Source organism: Mastigoproctus giganteus, chromosome 2, assembly GCF_048544385.1.
Source record: "Mastigoproctus giganteus isolate SK-2022 chromosome 2, ASM4854438v1, whole genome shotgun sequence".
In the NCBI taxonomy this organism is placed as follows: Eukaryota; Metazoa; Arthropoda; class Arachnida; order Uropygi; family Thelyphonidae; genus Mastigoproctus; species Mastigoproctus giganteus.
In genome coordinates, this window is record NC_143576.1 from 232,341,634 (window position 1) to 232,361,581 (window position 19,948).

Consider the following 19,948-nt stretch of genomic DNA (forward strand, 5'->3'; position numbering starts at 1 on the left):
GGGATTTATGTTATATTCTTGTCTGTGTGATATTTACATATATTTACCATACAGACAATTTTTCCCCCCTCAAAAAAATAATTGCACCGGTGGAAGGTGGTCAACTGTCAAACTTTACTTTAAGGAGTCTCTAATATAACCATCAGAATAAATATATTTGGCTAAAATTAATATTTAATCTCCACTGATGTAACCTTTCTTACAATTAATTAAATCACTTAATGCCATGACAGAGCAGTTTAGTTTACTTGTACTACAGAAACTGTATTGACAGACAAGACTAAATTTTAAGACAAAGTGACAGAGATTAACACAGATATTTTCCAAATAATATTAAGATCTAAGAATCATAGCTAATATTCTCAAATACCAATATTCTTGTTTGACCAATGAACTTAATAGCACAGACCCTTTATCATCCATAGTGATAATGGCCTATACTAATAATTGCATAATCTCTATTTCTGAAAGACTTATGCAAATGTTAAACGGATTCCAAGTACACAGCATGGCTGTGAATACGAAGCGTCCAAGCAGCTCTCATTTATATCCCAATTACACAGGCAACTAATTTTTTAGGAATTACCCTTAATCAACCCGTTATTAAAAGTTACTCATATCTCAAAATTTGGAGTAGCAACCATGACATAAAGGTCAATTTATGAAATTTCAGTTTTTAGATATACTGCAACAACAGAAAATAAACTTCAAAACATACTAACTAAATCAAGTCAAAGTTCATCATTTGTTCTAAATGACTGTAGAATATTAAGTCTGCCTTGCATTTCTTCTTTTTTAGCTGCAGTAATTTTTCCATCTTTAATATTTTTCACACGTTCAGACTCACTTGCAATAAATGCTTTGCCTCTTTCAATCACCTTCTGCATCATTCTAATATATACTTCAGCTGATTTTTTTTCTAATTCCTTTGTCAAACTTGCTGCCAAGGCTTGTGCTTCTTCAAGCAAAGCTTCTTGCTTCTCTTTATCTGCTGATATAAATCTTTCTGCTAACCCATCAAACTGTTGTAAGCACTTGTCTAACACTAGTCGTACATCTGGAAGAAATAAAATATTTAAGGAGGAAAATCTATACGAGAAATTAAGCAAAATTGATTTTTAGATAATAAAATTCAAATTATGCTGATTAACTGCTGATAGAGAGAGAGAGAGAGAGAGAGAGAGAGAGAGAGAGAGTGAGAGAGAGTGAGTTGGGCCCCCCAACTCACTCTCTCAGCAGTTATTTTATACACATGGGCTATAATTTCAGAATTAATTCACAATCAAAAAACAATGAGAAAAGTTTATAAAAACATCTGTCCAATTCTAAACAGTTATGGAGTCATGGCTGTTTAAAAATGGCCTTGCAGTTTTCAACAATAAAAAATGTAAACAATAAGCAGACATATATCCAGTAAAATGTTTATTCACAAGGATAGACAAGGTAAAACGGATGGAGAAGAGGGATCACGCTTATAACAAGCCAGCTTTGACACAACAAAGGCTTTTCTAGATTCGTATTTTTTTAAATTTAATTTTTTAATGTTTATTTATTTATTTTGATTGATGCAGAAAGTTTGTTTCCTTGCATAATTTGACAGTCTAATATTAATATTAAGTAGATGCTGATTCTTATTTTTTTGTTATATATATAATGTAATATATAAAAAATAATCAGAGTAGGGAGACACATACACACTAATAAGTTATTTATTTTGTATCATATTTTATATAAAATTTCATTGTACAGCAATACCTTTGCTTAGCACAGCTTCAAACAGCAGGGGTTTCACTATAACACGGTTTTCAATTAAGTTTAAGTTGAAAATATACTTGTACATAGTAAAACTCATTTAATAGCCTAGACACTACTCTGCATAAATATGCTGCATTGTTGCAGCCTAGGTCCACATACATATATGCTGCGGTGCCAACTCTATTGTCTCACATGCACATGTCAACAGCTCCCCTCAGGCAGTCAGCAGCAATGTGCAACTGTGTCCAGTATTCTTAATTCCATCCTGACGAGACAATGTGACAGCTTTTCAAACTTTTCATTTCACAGTTTATTTTTTACAAAACCCTTTAAATATGATTCAAAATATATCTGCATCTTGGCTAGAAACCACTGCCAACATGTTTTGCCCCATTTCGCAAATGATTTCATTGGTTTTAAATTGCAAGTGCAAGTTCAGACAATTGTGGAAGACATTGTGCAGATTGTAAAAGAGGAAAACAATTCTGAAGTGACACCAAAAGAATTTTCAACAGAAGAATTGGAGAAAGCGTTTCGGGAGGTTGACATGGCCTGTGAGGCGATTATGAATGCAGATCCGGATGCTGAATGTAGCATCCAAATACGGCAAACTCTACAAGATGGGATTTGATGCTACAAAAACTTGTACGCCAAGAAAAAGAAGAGAACTTCACCAGACTTCATTATTGAAAAACCTAAATAAACACAATAAAACTTTTTTCTCATCTCTCATGATGTTACCTTTTCATTAATAAAATTTTTGCAATATTTTTTTATTTAAAATCCTTTTAATTGACTATCAAGTGCAAATTGTTTATCGATTTATAGCCAATTAAAAGGAGTTGAAATAAAAAAATATTGGACACTGCCATTGTACACAGACTGTTTCTCTGGTACGCATTCAATTAAAACTCATTATAATTACACCTCAATCAGCACGATTTCACATAACACGGAACAATTTCGATACCAATTATCAGTGCTATGTGGGGTATTGCTGTATATTTTACCCCTGAAAACTTCATAGTTATACAGAATCAGACATGTTCATATGAACTTTTTGACATTAAAAACATTTTTACCGGCATTATTCGGAAAAAAGCATTATGCTACCTAGAGAATATTTGCTGATGCTATCGAGGCAGTGTTAGGTGGGTTGGAAAACTGCTAGCTTGGGGGGAGACAAAGACCAATAGATTGACAGTAGCCACTGGCAGAGGTGAAAGAGATTCTTGCACTGCTTCTATTAGAATGAGCAGAAGCCTGAAAAGCAAGATGCATGGTATTTCAGAGACTGCTGGGAGCCATTGCGGTACAAGTAAACACATGGGTTGTGTTAGGGTAGCTAAGAATAGAAACAGGTGCAGGTATACTTGTGTGTACACCAATGCCAAGAGTTTAGTAAATAAATTTGATGAATTTGAGGTATTGCTCAAAACATCAAAGGCAGATATTGTTGGAATATCAGAGACGTGGTGTCACACAGATATAAGGGATGCAGAACTGCAATTTGGGGAGTACAACGTCTACAGAAAGGATAGACAGGATAGGAAGGGGGGGGTTATGCTATTAGTTAAGAAACACATAAAAACCAAGGAATTGAAGCCAGTCGACATCGCTGGACAGTGCAGTGTTGAGTCAGTTTGGTGTGACATAAGCATTGGGAGATCAAAATTGAGAGTAGAAGTGTGCTATAGGCCTAATGACTCTGATGAGTATAATAAGAAACTGTACAGGGAAATAGAGTGGGCCATTAAATCAGAGAGTCTTATAATGGGAGATTTTAATTTCCCAGATATTGACTGGAATTTGGGGGTTGGTCACTCACACACTAGCAGGGCTTTTGTGGATTTATTGGATGATTGTTTTCTACATCAGCATGTTCGGGAGGCAACTAGAGGGAGTAATACTCTTGATTTGATTATCAGCAGTGATTCTTCATGCATTAAGAATCTGCAGATAAATCAACCACTAGGTGGCAGTGATCACAGTGTGCTGAAGTGGGATTTACTCAGAGGTAACTACCATTAGGGGTAAAGGGAAGGGTTATTGCTTCCGTAAAGGCGACTACGATGGACTGAGACAGTATTTAAATTCTATACAGTGGGACCAACTGATGATGTTACCAACAGCAAATTCAAAATGGGAAGCATTCAAAGAACTTATCTTGGAAGCTACTAGGCTTTACATACCAACTAAGAAATATTGTTCAAGGTTTAGGCCAAAATGGATGTCAGATGAACTAATGAGGCATATGGCAGAGAAGAAAAATGCATGGGATACTTACAAATTAACACATGACACAGAAGCCTATGATAGATACAAGTTGATATGCAACCAAGTTACAAAGGAGGTTAGGCAGGCGAAGGCAGATTACGAGAAATCCTTGGCAAGGGATGCAAAGAAAAACAGCAAAGAGTTCTTTACTTATGTAAACTCTAGAAGGAAGGGGATGAATCAGATTGGTTCACTTGATATTGATGGGTCAACTGTTGATGATCCTGCTCAGGTAGCTAACAAACTAAATGAATATTTTGCATCGACATTCACACATGAGGAGTTATTCAGCGAGGGGAATGCCAGAAGTGTATTCAACTCTAGCAGTAAGCTACAGAATCTTGAAATAACTGGGAGTAAAGTGGAGGAGAAACTGTTGAAGATAAACACAAGAAAGGCACCCGGGGTGGATGGGATCTATCCAGTTATATTAAAGGAGGCAGCAAAGGAAGTAAGCAAACCCTTAGCCATAATTATGAGAGCTTCCTTGGACTCAGGGGAGGTACCCATAGACTGGAAATGTGCAAATGTGACCCCAATTCACAAAGGAGGATCAAAGGCTAACACAAGTAATTATAGACCTGTGAGCTTAACTTCTGTTCCAGGAAAATTAATGGAGGCACTGGTTAAAGAAGCACTGCAGGATCATTTAGACAAGACTTCAGTTATAGCTCGGACACAGCATGGTTTTGTTAAGGGGAAGTCTTGCCTGACCAATTTCATTGGATACTATGATGCAGTCACAAAAGAACTGGATGCAGGGAATAGCTTTGATATTATATACTTGGATCTTAGAAAGGCTTTTGATACTGTTGCACATGGAAGACTGCTACACAAATTGGAGCAGTGTGACATTGGAGGCAAATTGCTGCTATGGATAAAGCGGTGGTTGAGGGGGAGAAGACAGAGAGTGGTAATCAATGGACACTGCTCATCGTGGACTGTTATTAGTGGAGTCCCTCAGGGCTCAGTGTTGGGTCCATTATTGTTTTCTGTATTTATAAATGATATTGATGATGGTATATCAAGCTTAATGTCCAAGTTTGCAGACGATAAAAAGGTTGGCAGGGTTGTCAAGGACACTACTGACACTATGCTGCTGCAACAGGATCTGGAAAGGTTGAGCAGATGGGCTGAGAGGTGGCAAATGAAGTTTAACATTGACAAATGTAAAGTACTACACATGGGAAACAGCAACCCCAGAGCAACGTATCAACTCTGTGGTACTACACTGACAGTGGTAGAGAATGAAAGGGACTTGGGGGTGGTTGTGCAGGCAGATATGAAGTTCTCTGAGCAGTGCAGACGGGCTGCAAGAGTAGCTCATGGAGTATTGTCAATGACATACAGGAATTTTTCCAGCAGGGATAAGGAGGTGATTATTCCCTTGTATAAGGCAATGGTCAGGCCACGCCTGGTGTACTGTATACAGGTCTGGAGGCCTCATTTCAAGAAGGATGTAGAGCTGCTGGAACGAGTACAGAGAAGGGCAAAAAGATTAGTGAATGGAACAAAGGGGTGCTCTTACGAAGAAAGGCTTAAGTTTTGCAAATTACAGTGTCTGGAGACTAGGCACCAGCGAGGTGATCTGATAGACGTGTATAAAGCCTTGAATGGTTTAAGCATGCTCAATGCTGATGGGATTCTTCCTCTAACTCAGAAAAAAATCACCTGAGAGGGCATAAATTCAAATTGAGGAAAGACAGATGAAGGATAGACGTGCGGAAATTTGCCTTTAGCCAGCGGGTGGTTGGTTGGTGGAACAGACTTCCATCCCTTGATAAGTTTAAGGCCTAAATAAGTTTAAGGCTCAGCTGGCCAGGTATTTTGAACGAACAGAGGGGTGAAGTGGAAGTCGGGTTTTTTTTTTGGCTAATGCTGCATAAGCTTGCTTTCTTGCATCAAATGCCTCTACTAATGCTAATGCTAAATAGTCATGAAACCCGATGTGCTTGCATTGTATTTGTTGCATGCAGTGACGCACAAAGTACAATGCATGCATCCAAGAAAACTCAATTGTATGCAACTAGTGCGGTGATGCAACAAGTTGCAGTGACACAACACGTACAATTGAGCGTGCTATGTTATACTATTATATCAGCATAATGATTAATACGTGAGTGACTGTGCCAAAATCTACAGCCCAGCGTTCGAAGAAATATCGCGAAAGAAAGAAAGGGAAGTTGGACAGAAATGTGAACTCAGATGAAATTCAACAAGAGTGTTTCATTAGGCCTGGGAGTTTTCAAACAACACACAAAAAAAAAAAAAAAAAAAAAAATATTAGAGCTGAAATAATGAAGGAATATCGTGAACGCAAGAAAAGGAAATTAGAAATTCAAACTATTCCGAATCATAATGAAATTCAACCACAGAGTTCCACTATGCCTGATACTTATCAGGAATCAAACTCCAGCAGAAAGAATGAAGGAATATCATGTACAAAAAAAAAAAAAAAAAAAAAAAAAAAAAGGGGGGAAATTAGAAATGGCTAATAATGAGATTAGCATTAGTAGAGACATATGATGCAAGAAAGCAACCTTATGCAGCATCAGCCTAAAAAAAAAACATGCTTCCATTTCACCCCTCCATTCGTTCCAAGTATCTGTCCACCTCAGCCCTAAATTTATCTAGGCTATCAACTTACACAACAAAGGATGGAAGTCTGTGCCACCAACCACCCACTGGCTAAAGGTAAGCTTCCGCACATCTATTCTACATCTGTCTTTCCTCAATTTGAATTTATGCCCTCTCAAATGATTATTCTGAGCAACAGGAAGAATTCCATCAGCATTGAGCATGCTCAAACCATTCAAGGCTTTATACACCTCAATCAGATCATGTCGCAGGTGCTTAGTCTCCAGACACTGTAATTTGCAAAATTTAAGACTTTCTTCATAAGAGCAACCCTTTGTTCCAGTCACTAATCTTGTTGCACTTCTCTGTACTCGTTCCAATAGCTCTACATCCTTCTTAAAATGCGGCCTCCAGACCTGTATACAGTACTCAAGGTGTGGCCTGACCATAGCCTTATATAAGGGGATAATCTCCTTAATCCCGGCTAGAAAAATTCGTGTATTTCATTGACAAGACACTATGAGCTACGCTTGCAGACCATCTGCACTGCTCAGAAAACTTCATATCTGCATGCACAATTATCCCAGGTCCTTTTCGTGCTCTACAACTGTCAGTGTAGTACCACAGAGCTGATATGTCACTCTGGGGTTGCTGCTTCCCATATGTAGTTCTTTACATTTGTCAATGTTAAAATTTCATTTGCCACGTCTCAGCCCATCTGCTCAACTTTTCTAGATCCTGTTGCAGCAACGTACTGTTATTAGTGTCCTTAAACCCTGCCAACCTTTGTATCGTCTGCAAACTTGGACATTAAGCTTGATATACCATCATCAATATCATTTATAAATACAGAAAACAACAATGGACCCAATACTGAACTTTGAGGGACTCCACTAATAACATTAGTCCACGATGACCAGTGTCCATTGATTACCACTCTGTCTTCTCCCACTCAACCATGCCTTTATCCATAGCAGCAATTTACCTCCAGTGCCACACTACTCCAATTTGTGCAGCAGTCTTCCATGTGCAACAGTATCAAAAGTCTTTCTAAGATCCAAATATATGATATCAAAGTTATTCCCTGCATCCAGTTCCTTTGTGACCACATTATAGTATCCAATCAAATTGGTCAAGCAAGACTTTCCCTTAACAAAACAATGCTGTGTTCGAGCTATAACTGAAGTCTTGTCTAGATGATCCTGCAGTGCTTCTTTAACCAGTGGCTCCATTAATTTTCCTGGAACAGAAGTTAAACTAACAGGTCTATAATTACTTGTGTTGCACTTTGATCCTCCTTTGTGAATTGAGGTCACACTTGCACATCTCCAGTCCATGGGTACCTCCCCTGAGTCCAAAGAGGCTCTCATAATTATGGCTAAGGAGTTGCTTACTTCCCTTGCTGCCTCCTTTAATATAACTGGATAAATCCATCATCCCCAGGTGCCTTTCTTGTGTTTATCTTCAACAATTTCTCCTCCATTTTCCTCTCAGTTATTACAAAATCATCCAGCTCACTGCCAGAGTTTAACTCACCTTTGGCATATCTCTCCCTGAATAACTTCTCATGGGTGAATGTAGATGCAAAATACTCATTTAGTTTGTTAGCCACCTGAGCAGGATCATCAACAGTTGAACCATCAATATCCAGTGGACCAATCTGATTCATCCCTTTCCTTCTAGAGTTTACATAGGTAAAGAACTCTTTGTTGTTTTTCTTTGCATCCTTTGCGAAGGATTTCTCATAATCTCCCTTTGCCTGCCTAATGTCTTTTGTGACTTGGTTATAGACCAGTATCACCCATTAATTTATATGTAGCCCATGCATTTTTCTTCTCTGCCACATGTCTCATTAGTTCATCTGCATTCCATTTAGGCCTAAACATTGAACAATATTTCTTAGTTGGTATGTAAAGCCTAGTAGCTTGCAAGATAAATTCTTTGAATGCTTCCCATTTTGAATTTGCTGTTGATAACATCATCAGTTGGTCCCACCGTATAGAATTTAAACACTGTCTCAGTCCATCGTAGTCACCTTTACGAAAGCAATAACCCTTCCCTTTACCCCTAATGGTAGTTACCTCTTTGAATAAATCCCACTTCAGCACACTGTGATGAAGTGGGATTTACTCTGGAGATTCCTAATGCATGAAGAATCACTACTGATAATCAGATCAAGAGTATTACTCCCTCTAGTTGCCTCCCGAACATGCTGATGTAGAAAATAATTATGCAATAAATCCACAAAAGCCTTGCTAGTGTGAGAGTGACTAACCCACAAATTCGAGTCAATATCTGGGAAATTAAAATCCCCCATTATAAAATTCTGATTTACTGGCCCGCTATTTCCCTGTACAGTTCCTTATTATACTCAGGAGAGTCATTAGGTCTATAACACACTCCTACTCTCAATTTTGATCTCCAAATACTTACGTCACACCAAACTGACTCGACACTGCACTGTCCTGCGATATTGACTGGCTTCACTTCCTTGGATTTTATATGTTTCTTAATTAATAGTATAACCCCTCTTATCTTGTCTTATCCCTTCCTATCTTGTCTTTCGTTCCTGTACACACTGTACTCCCCAAATTCCAGTTCTGCATTCCTTATATCTGTGTGACACCACGTCTTTGATATCCCAACAATATCTGCCTTTGATGTTCTGAGCAATACCTCAAATTCATCAAATTTATTTACCAAACTCCTAGCATTGGTGTATACATGCACCTGTTCCTATTCTTAGCTACCCACCACAACCCATGTGTTTACTTGTACCACAATGACTCCTAGCAGTCTTGTTTTCCAGGCTGCTGCTCATTCCAATTGAGATGGTAGATCTCTATTGGAATCTATTGGATCACTAGGTGGTAGATGACTCTCATCAACCAGTGAAATACCACCACTTTGCTTATTGGAGGCTTGAAGTGGTGGAACCCATGTTTAGTCTCTAGAGCTAAGTTCCGGTCAACCCTTCCCTATCTCTTCCATCATGCAGTATGATTGATGACTTTTGAGGTTATGATGAACATCGTGGCGAAATCCAATATTCCTTACATTTCGAGAGTACAGCTCTAAAACGGTGTTCGCAGGCTGGCCGCTAGTTAGTACACTGGACCGAACCTATTGGTAACTCTCTAGGAGGCTTCCGGATCAGCTAGTGTATAATCTTGCTACCTCTACTTTGGCAGATAGTGACTGGAGGGAGTCCGAGTAGTGTGTATGCGGCGACCATTGTCAAGGCCACGTTATGTCAAGGATCTGGGTATATTCTTACCATGTGTACGTCATACACAAAAATTTCATTACTTCATACAACATGTCCCACCCACTTTTTCCTACTATTGAATACACCATGAATTGTCAAACTAATAGAGCAAGCTGATCTGCGAAAAGATCTAAACCTCCCAAGCATTTCCTAATTCATTTCACAAATATACATGGTCTCAATTCTAATCTCAACAATGTCCATTTCCACTTGCACTCTGCCAATCCCATGTACTTTTATTGACAGAATCTCAGTTATCGGTTGATTCAACTACTGCTCATCTCAGATGCTCAAATTATTCGCTGTATGATTCCTTTCGCGTCAAAGGCGGTAACTTGTGCGTATGTCCGTTCTGATATTCCCTGTCAGAGACTTGCAATTTGGAATCTCCTCTCTTTGATCTTCTCTGGCTTAAAATCTCTCTACCTCATTGTGTCAAATTCATCTGTTGTCTCTACCGTTCTCACAACTCCACTAACCACTTGGAGCTCTTTGACTTCCTCTCTTTGCAACTTGACTTTCTTCAGTCCAACTTTCCTAACAGTGAGGTAATTTTCCTCGGTGATATTAATGCTCACAACTCCAGTTGGCTTCCATTTTCTAGTCACACCGACCCAGCAGGTCGAGATGCTGAGGCTTTTGCAATTACTAATGACCTAGCACAGATTGTTCATTTACCTACAAGAATACCGGACAATCCTAATCATACAGCCAATACGCTTGATCTTTTTCTCATAAACAACCCTTCTAAGTACACGGTCGAAGTGAGAGGTCCTTTAGGCACTTTAGATCACAACTTGGTGATTGTCTCTTCTCCAATGGAACCTTTAACTCATGGCTATTCCCAGCCTCGTGTTGTTTGGCATTACAATAATGCAAAATGGGATGACCTACGAGACTTCTTTTCTTCTTTTCCCTGGTCGGATTACTGTTTCTAAACTTCTGATGCCAACGTTTGCTCAGATCGTGTCAGTGAAATTATTCTTGCAGGAATGGAATTCTTTATCCCACACTCCACTCTAAAATCTTGTCCTTTATCTAAACCTTGGTTTTCCAATAAATGTGCTAAGCCTGTTCAAGAGAAGAATGTTGCATATCGTAATTGGCTTGTTTCTAATTCTTCAGTTTCATTTTCTGCCTACACCAAAGCTCGCAACAATTGTAAAGCAGTTATTAATCAGTCCAAACTAGAATTTGAACAGGCTAAGAGTAGGAAATTTGGTTCTTGCCCTAATGGTAGCCGAGCATTCTGGTCTCTTGCCAAAGCCATTGGCCGCAACTTTTGTCCATTTCTGCTCCCACCTCTGTCCAAACCAGATGGTTCTGTTATCACTTCAACCAAGGATAAAGCTGACTTACTAGCATCCCATTTTTCTTCTAACTCATGTATTAATGATCTTGGTAAAACACCTCCCACCATTCCCAACACGCTCCATTCAATGTCCCCTATGGTCTTCCATCAAAAGGATGCCAGAAGGATTTTGGCAAATCTTGATGCTAAGAAAGCTCCAGTTCCCGATGGTATTTCTCCACTTGTTCTGAAAAAGTGTGCTCCTGAACTTACTCCTATTCTTTGCCGCCTTTTTTTCACTTTATTATTCCAAAGGTGTTTTTCCTTCTGCTTGGAAATTTGCTCATATCCAGCCAGTTCCTAAAAAGGGTGAGAAATCCCTCTCATCCAATTATCGTCCTATTGCAATTACTTCTACTCTTTCTAAAGAAATGGAGAAATCAATTAACCGCCAACTCTTAAACTACCTAGAAATCTTCCGTCTGATCAGCGATCGCCAGTATGGATTCCATCAGTGTCGATCCACTGGTGATATTCTGGCTTATGTTACCCATTTATGGACTAATTGAATGGAAAGGTTCGGTGAAACACAAGTAGTTGCTCTTGACATCTCAAAGGCTTTCGATTGTGTTTGTCATAAAGGTCTTCTAAACAAGCTTCCACCTTATGGTTTACCAACTGTTTTTAAGTAAGTGGTTATCCAGTTTTCTCTCTGATCGCTCACTGAGGGTGATGGTAGATGGCTCTCTGTCTTCTAACTTCTCCACTAATGCCGGTGTCCCTCAAGGTTCAGTTCTTTCCCCAACTCTTTTCCTCTTGTATATTAATGACCTTCTTCCATTGGCTGGAAATCCTATCCATAGTTTTGCCGATGATAGCATATTGCATTCCACTTTCCATTTTGAGAAACCTTGTCCTGCTCAATCAGCTTCAACTTCTCGAAAATCCGCTACCAATTCCTTAAATACCGATCTTCAGGTAATTCTCCAGTGGGGCAGAGACAACTTAGTTGATTTCAACCCTTCTAAAACTCAGTCTTGTCTTATATCTCGCAAAAAGGATTCTTCTGCTACTGGTTTGGTTGGTTGGTTTTTAGGAGCATTAGCAACTAAGGCCATATTGCTCCGGGATATGCGGTGGTCATTCCTTGACCTTTCCGCATCCTCCGTATTTGGTGGTGACGGGCTCGAACCCCGGTCTAATCAAGAAGCGTGTGCTACGCACTGTTGCTCCTTCCCACCTGGCTACGGAGGCGCCATTCTTCTGCTACTATGCTTATCTTTAGTGACACTCCAATTTCTAGGCAAAATGATATATCTCTTTGGGGGATTTCCCTGACTTCTAATCTCTCTTGGCACAAGCACATTACAAATATTGCTTCCTATGCATCTAAAAAAACTTGGTTTTCTCTTTCGCTTTCGGCGTTAATTTTCTTCCAAACAGCTGTCCACTCTTTACAAATCGCAAATCCGCCCTGCTATGGAATATTGTTCCCACATCTGGGGTGGTGCCCCTAAAACCTCTCTTAGGCTTCTTGATTCCATTCAGAAGAGGGCAGTGCGGTTAGGTTAATTAATGATTCATCTGTAACAGAGTCTCTCCACTCGCTGTCTCATAGACATACTGTTTCTGCTGAATGCCTCTTCAACAGATACTTCCACGGGCACTGTTCTTCTGAATTGGCTTCTATAATTCCCGCTCTCTCTTTCAAAACAGTCCGAACACGTGCCGCCACTAGCCAACATCCATTTACTGTACAATTTCAAACTCGCAGAACCAACTTTTCATCTTCCTCATTTATTCATTCAACTGCCGTTTTCTGGAACAACTTTCCTTCATACGTATTTCCTGAAAATTACAGTCTACAGAAGTTCAAGTCCAATGTCAACAAATATCTTCTTTCGTCTTTTCAACCTCCAACCCAAGCACGGTACTAAGTACTATTGGTTCTAATACCTCTCATGTTTGGGGTTTACATAAAAAAAAAAAAAAAAGTTCCACACTAAGGTGACACCTTGTATGCCCCAATGCAGATAGAGTAATTGTACCCCTGAATTCTATATTATTCATGCATAACATTCATTAACACTATGGAAGGTGGGGAGGTGGCTCCCTGCAAGGTCTAATAGTTGAGAGAAAGTATCATTTCATCCCCCTGCCCTGTTCTGAGGTGCTTCCTTGCAGCTCTGGTGGAAATGGGTTTAAGGTTTTACGATTTTAAGAGAGGGAAATGCTGTTTTTTTTTTTTTTTTTAATTTTCTGTATATTTTTTTAAATGTATTATTTATTTTTCTCACCACTTTTTCTGTAATTGTATTTATACCCACTACTAAATAACATTTTTGGCAAAATATAGCATTTGATTGTGATACAAGTAAAACCAACCAGAGTAACCACATATATGCTTATATATAACAACTTTTGTTGGTAATAAAATGAAAGGCTTATACATTGCTCGACAAAATTAATAGAACAAAACGTTTTCATGAATATTTTATTATGAACAATGTCACCGAAGGTGAATATTTGATGTAATAGGCATCCCGGTAGGAAATCTCTGAGTGTCCAATAGAAATCAGTTTACTACCTTACAGAGCTACAAATTATTCATGCCTATAAAAAAACCCAGATCGTGACCACATCACTTCATTCTTATTTTTGGCTTACTCAGTGTCATGCAGTGTTGTCTCAGCACTACTGAAGCAGTTTCAGGACACAGGAACCATTACAAGAAGAGCTGGCCAGTTTCCGGAGGGTTAAGTCAACCAGAACAGACTGCTATCTGGCTCTAACAGCAAGACAGAATCCAGCGATGTCATGACATCGACTGTCTCCTGTGGTGGAGGAATATCTTGAAACTGAAGGTATCTAACGACTGTCATGGCCAGCATGATTACACTGAACAACAAATTTTGGGTTACATCTTGTTACAGGCATGAAAGTAAGTTTACTTTATAGATTTTGGGATGCTAAACACAGAAAGTGTGCTTAAAATGTCAGCGTGGCCCTCTTTTAAAAAACAAAAAGTAGTTTTTTATATTTATACAAGGTATTTCTTTATTTATATAGCAGTGAGATGTAGCTATGAACATACCTATATCGAACATGGGATTCTTTTCACCTTTTGTTTGTATTCAGCCTCTCCACGCTGATTTCTCACTATCACTAAGGACACATTTGAACTGTGTCTTTGAAAAGTTGCCTTATTTGCAGACCAATGAAAACACCTGCCTTAATCTTCTCGGTACTTAGCCTTGGGAATTTCTATTGCAAGTATGTGAATGCAGGACTGTTCATTTCCAAATATTTCAGGAAATTTTTCATGTGTCACAGTTTGATGTGGAATGGTAGGGGAAAAAAAAAAAAAAAAAACTTTATTTGGATCTACCAGAGTTCAAATGCTGTATTTTTCATTCTAGATGTTAATGATTTTTGTTGACACCAACTCCTCTTCTTGTAGTGCATATCCTTGGCATGCCTATCCCACTTGCAGAGAAAGCAACAATACTTAGTGCAGTGGTTTTCAACAGGGGTGCCGCAACAACATTCTAGGGGTGCCACGTAATTTGGGTTTAAGTTACTTTAACTTATTATTTTTTAATTTATATGTTTATTTCATTATAAAAAGGTGTACAGTATCTTTTTAATTTTGTGGTGATCTATAATTGATGTTTATTTAGTATCTCTATATAAAGAATAATATTATATACTGTGTGTACACACACACACACACACACACACACACACACACACACACACACTGGTCAATTGATTTAATGATTTAATATTGGTCGATTTAATCTATTTTCTGGTGTTTATTTATTAATGTTATTTATAGGTATTAAGTGTATAGGGAACAGGTTAACAAGTTAGCATTTGTGGGCTAACTTTAGCCTGGGGGCCTGTAAATGTAATAATAAATGAAGTTAAAAATATATATACTAATGGTATTAAGCAATGCAAATTCCAGTAAAATATTTTTTAGGTTAAACATTAAATAACATTCTTTCACCTGGTCATCTATCCACTACTTCATCAGGGGCTTTGAGCAGATTGGTAGCCAGACTAAAGGAATGTCTCATACCTACCCGTTTCCGTTATCCCTTTATCAGTTTTGCCAATTATTGATTTTGCACTTAATTTAATTTTTTTTCTATTCAATTTAATTTTAAATTAAAATTTTTCAATCATAGAGTCGGAAGCAGCAAACTGGTATAGGTGATACAAAGCCCAATGGATAAGTATCTGAATAAACGAGAAAGGTTTTTACTTACTGCTACTTGTCCTGTGGTGGTTTGTCAGAAAGAGGGTTATTCCCACTTTCTGTTTGTTTTATTGACTGATCAGTTTTTACTGTGCAGGGGGGTTGAGGTCGGGGGAAAAACCTTCCGAGTTGAAATGATGCGTTTTTATATATACAAGTATTGGAAAATACGTAGTGATTATTGATAAAGATGATGTTTTGCCGAAAAGGCTGATATTATGATGAAAGGATGATGTTCATATACATTTTTTACATGAAATTGTTTTGCTATCCCTTGGACTGGGCCGGTATAGCTTTTCTAAGGCATAACGACCCGTGTTGTCCAATGGGGTAGCTATTTACATATTTACAGCCTCCTTCTAAGTGAATTTTTACCATGTGTCTCCTTGTGTTATTTTGCATAAGGGTGTTTGCTTATAATGCTACTGGTGGTATATTTCCGTTATTTATGCTGTCAGTCTTGGTTTTCCTAAGTTTTCTAATTTTTATAATTTTTAGAGGGGTGGGTTAGTTTAGAATGTCGGATTGCAGTGCGGTCAGAAGACGAGCCTCTTCTGAGCACAATAAATCTGGGTATCAAATTGGGGAGTATTTATCTTGCATTGTAATTTAGACAACTTAGTGGCGGTAAGTTACAGATGGTTTAAAGATGTTTTCAATAATTTTATATGGACTGACGTTCGGTTGGTGTATTTTGATGTTCATATGTATGGCAGCTTTAATATGATGTCTGCTGTAGTCGGTGGGTATACTGTTTTTGGTGAGGGTTTTTAAGAGTTTTTTAATTGCATCCGTTGCATTATCTGTATTATTGCATATGTTTAGTAATGTGGTTGTTTGGTTTCTAATGGTGTTTCCTTGGATGTGTTTAGCAATGTTGCTATCCCAGTGGATGAGCTTTATTGCTGGGAAGCTGAAATAGTCTCTTTTGTCGTAGTGTTTAGTATCGATATTGTCTTTGGTGATAGTGATTTGGCTGTCGAGATAATATGCTTGTAGGTTGCTACTCGGGTTGGTATGTTCAATGGTTAGGTCTGTGGGGTAGATTTCCTGGGCTAATGTTTCGAAGTTATCGTAGTTGATGACTAGTACGTCATCGATATATCTATAGAAGTTGATTTCTTCTTGGATGTTGCTTTCGAAATGTTGTAGGTAAAGGTTGGCTATTGCGCAGGAGCAGCAAGATCCCATGGCTATCCCTCTAGTCTGTACATAAATGTTGTTTCCCATTAGCACGTAGTTGTTTTTGACATTGAGATTGATGAGGTTGTGCCAGTATTGTTTATTGCATTTCAAATTTTTTTGATGGTTCTGGTAGTAGTATAAGAGGACTTTAATTAGATTGTCGTGTGAAAAGCTGGTGAAGAGGTTTTTAAAGTTGTAGGTGTAGATGCTTATGATATTATTGTTTTTGTTTTTGATGTATTCTAGATATTTTTTGTTGTTGGAAATGATTTTGGTGTTAGTGATTTTTTGCCTGATGTGATGAACCTTTTTCAAGTGGGTACTTTATTAAATTTGGCGATCCAGTAAATGAATGGGTATCTTATATTATCTATTTTCAGTTTGAGTTTTTTGTGCATGGCTATGATTTTCTTGCTAATGCTGTTTGGAGTGGAGTTCATAATTTTGTATGTTTCACTGTGGTTCAATTCCTCTTTAAGCGTGTCTATGTAAAACCTTTTGCAAATTACACTAAAGTTGTTGTTGGCCTTATCTGTGTTTGTTATGACGAATTTGTTTTGTAGTTCTTTCGCCTTGTATCTAATGTTTTTTTAAATTAAATTGTTTAACGCAATTTTGTAGTGTTATGGTTTCTTGGAATCTATTCATGATACGTTCTGTGGTATTATTTATCCAGATTTGAAATGCCTCTATAGGTGTGTTAAATTTGTATGCAAGTTTTGAAGGTGAATTGAAGTAGATCCGTGTATATAGATTTGCGTGTGTTTTTAAAATTGGTTGGGGTGTTGGGTCTGAATTTGGTTCCCTTTTCCATGATCTCTTTTATTGTGTGATCCTCTATAATGCGAAGATCGCCTGTGATAATATGGTTCTAATGTGGATCTATGTAATTTTTATATTTATTGTCTTGGCAGTGGCAAGGTTGGTCTGTGTTGTTCATATTGTAAACATACAAAATTATGAACTCCACACCAAACAGCATTAGCAAGAAAATCATAGCCATGCACAAAAAACTCAAACTGAAAATAGATAATATAAGATACCCATTCATTTACTGGATCCCCAAATTTCATAAAGTACCCACTGGAAAAAGGTTCATCACATCAGGCAAAAACAGTTACATAAAACCTTCCAGCAACCTAATGGAAGACAAACTTAATATTATAGCCAACAAAATCACTAACACCAAAATCATTCCAACAACAAAAAATATTTAGAATACATCAAAAACAATAATATCATAAGCATCTACACCTACGACTTTAAAAACCTCTTCACCAGCATTTCACATGACAATCTAATTAAAGTCCTCTTATACTACTACCAGAACCATCAAAAAAATTTGAAATGCAATAAACAATACTGGCACGACCTCATCAATCTCAACATCAAAAACAACTACATGCTAATGGGAAACAAAATTTATGTACAGACTAAAGGGATAGCCATGGGATCTTGCTGCTCCTGTGCAATAGCCAACCTTTACCTACACCACTTTGAAAGCAACATCCAAGAAGAAATCAACTTCTATATATATATACTGATGATGTCCTAGTCATCAACTACAACAACTTCAAAACATTAGCCCAGGAAATCTAACCCACAGACCCAACCATTGAACGTAGCAACCTACAAGCATATTATCTCAACAGCCAAATCACTATCACCAAAGACAATATCGATACTAAACACTACGACAAAAGAGACTATTTCAGCTTCCCAGCAATAAAGCTCATCCACTGGGATAGCAACATTGCTAAACACATCCAAGGAAACACCATTAGAAACCAAACAACCACATTACTAAACATATGCAATAATACAACGGATGCAATTAAAAAACTCTTAAAAACCCTCACCAAAAACAATATACCCACCGACTACAGCAGACATCATATTAAAGCTGCCATACATATGAACATCAAAATACACCAACCGAACGTCAGTCCATATAAAATTATTGAAAACATCTTTAAACCATCAGTAACTTACCGCCACTAAGTTGTCTAAATTACAATGCAAGATAAATACTCCCCAATTTGATACCCGGATTTATTGTGCTCAGAAGAGGCTCATCTTCTGACCGCACTGCAATCCGACATTCTAAACTAACCCACCCCTCTAAAAATTATAAAACTTAGAAAAACCAAGACTGACAGCACAAATAACGGAAATATACCACCAGTAGCATTATAAGCAAACACCCTTATGCAAAATAACACAAGGAGACACATGGTAAAAATTCACTTAGAAGGAGGCTGTAAATATGTAAATAGCTACCCCATTGGACAACACGGGTCGTTATGCCTTAGAAAAGCTATACCGGCCCAGTCCAAGGGATAGCAAAACAATTTCATGTAAAAAATGTATATGAACATCATCCTTTCATCATAATATCAGCCTTTTCGGCAAAACATCATCTTTATCAATAATCACTACGTATTTTCCAATACTTGTATATATAAAAACGCATCATTTCAACTCGGATGGTCCCCTACCCAACAAACGTAAAAATAAACACTCTCATGACTTGCAAAATATATTGCCCTACAGCAATATCGACATCACACCATAACACACAATAGACGCAACTGCGCAGTAAAAACCGATCAGTCAATAAAACAAACAGAAAGCGGGAATAACCCCCCTTTCTGACAAACCACCACAGGACAAATAGCAGTAAGTAAAAACCTTTCTCGTTTATTCAGATACTTACCCGTTGGGCTTTGTATCATCTATACCAGTTTGCTGCTTCCGACTCTATGATTGAAAAATTTTAATTTTAAATTAAACAATACGAAATTTTTAGAAATCTTCAAGTACCGTGTTAATAGACTAGAAAAGAATAGCGAAAGCTTAAAAAGCGGTACTCACCTTGAAATTAATCTGCGATGGTTTACTTAGGTAGCGTGGTTAATGTTTAAGTTGAATTGTTAAATTGAAAAATTAAAAGGGAGGGAAGTAGGTAAAAGTTGACTGAGTTAAATAGGCGCAAGGAAATAGAAGTGCACACATCCAATCCTTGGTTGTCATCGAAATAAAAGAAAAGAAAAGAATAGTTAAAAACTGTAACAGTTTTACAGTTTTTAACTATTCTTTTCTTTTATTTCGATGACAACCAAAGATTGGATGTGTACACTTCTATTTCCTTGCGCCTATTTAATTCAGTCAACTTTTACCTACTTCCCTCCCTTTTAATTTTTCAATTTAACAATTCAACTTAAACATTAACCACGCTACCTAAGTAAAACATCGCAGATTAATTTCAAGGTGAGTACCGCTTTTTAAGCTTTCGCTATTCTTTTCTAATTTAAAATTAAATTAAGTAAAT

The 19,948-nt window shown here is 37.7% G+C and overlaps 1 protein-coding gene across 1 annotated transcript in view; it reads right to left on the reverse strand.

The window, feature by feature from the left end:
• Positions 1–258: 258 nt before the first annotated feature.
• Positions 259–19,948, reverse strand: part of wbl (endoplasmic reticulum protein 29-like protein wbl) — a 99,946-nt gene continuing 80,256 nt past the window's right edge. The window contains exon 4 of the mRNA XM_090369029.1: positions 259–1,057. Within this exon, the coding sequence (XP_090225155.1) occupies positions 732–1,057 (326 nt within the window). The 3' untranslated portion in view covers positions 259–731. The remainder of the gene's footprint in view (positions 1,058–19,948) is intronic.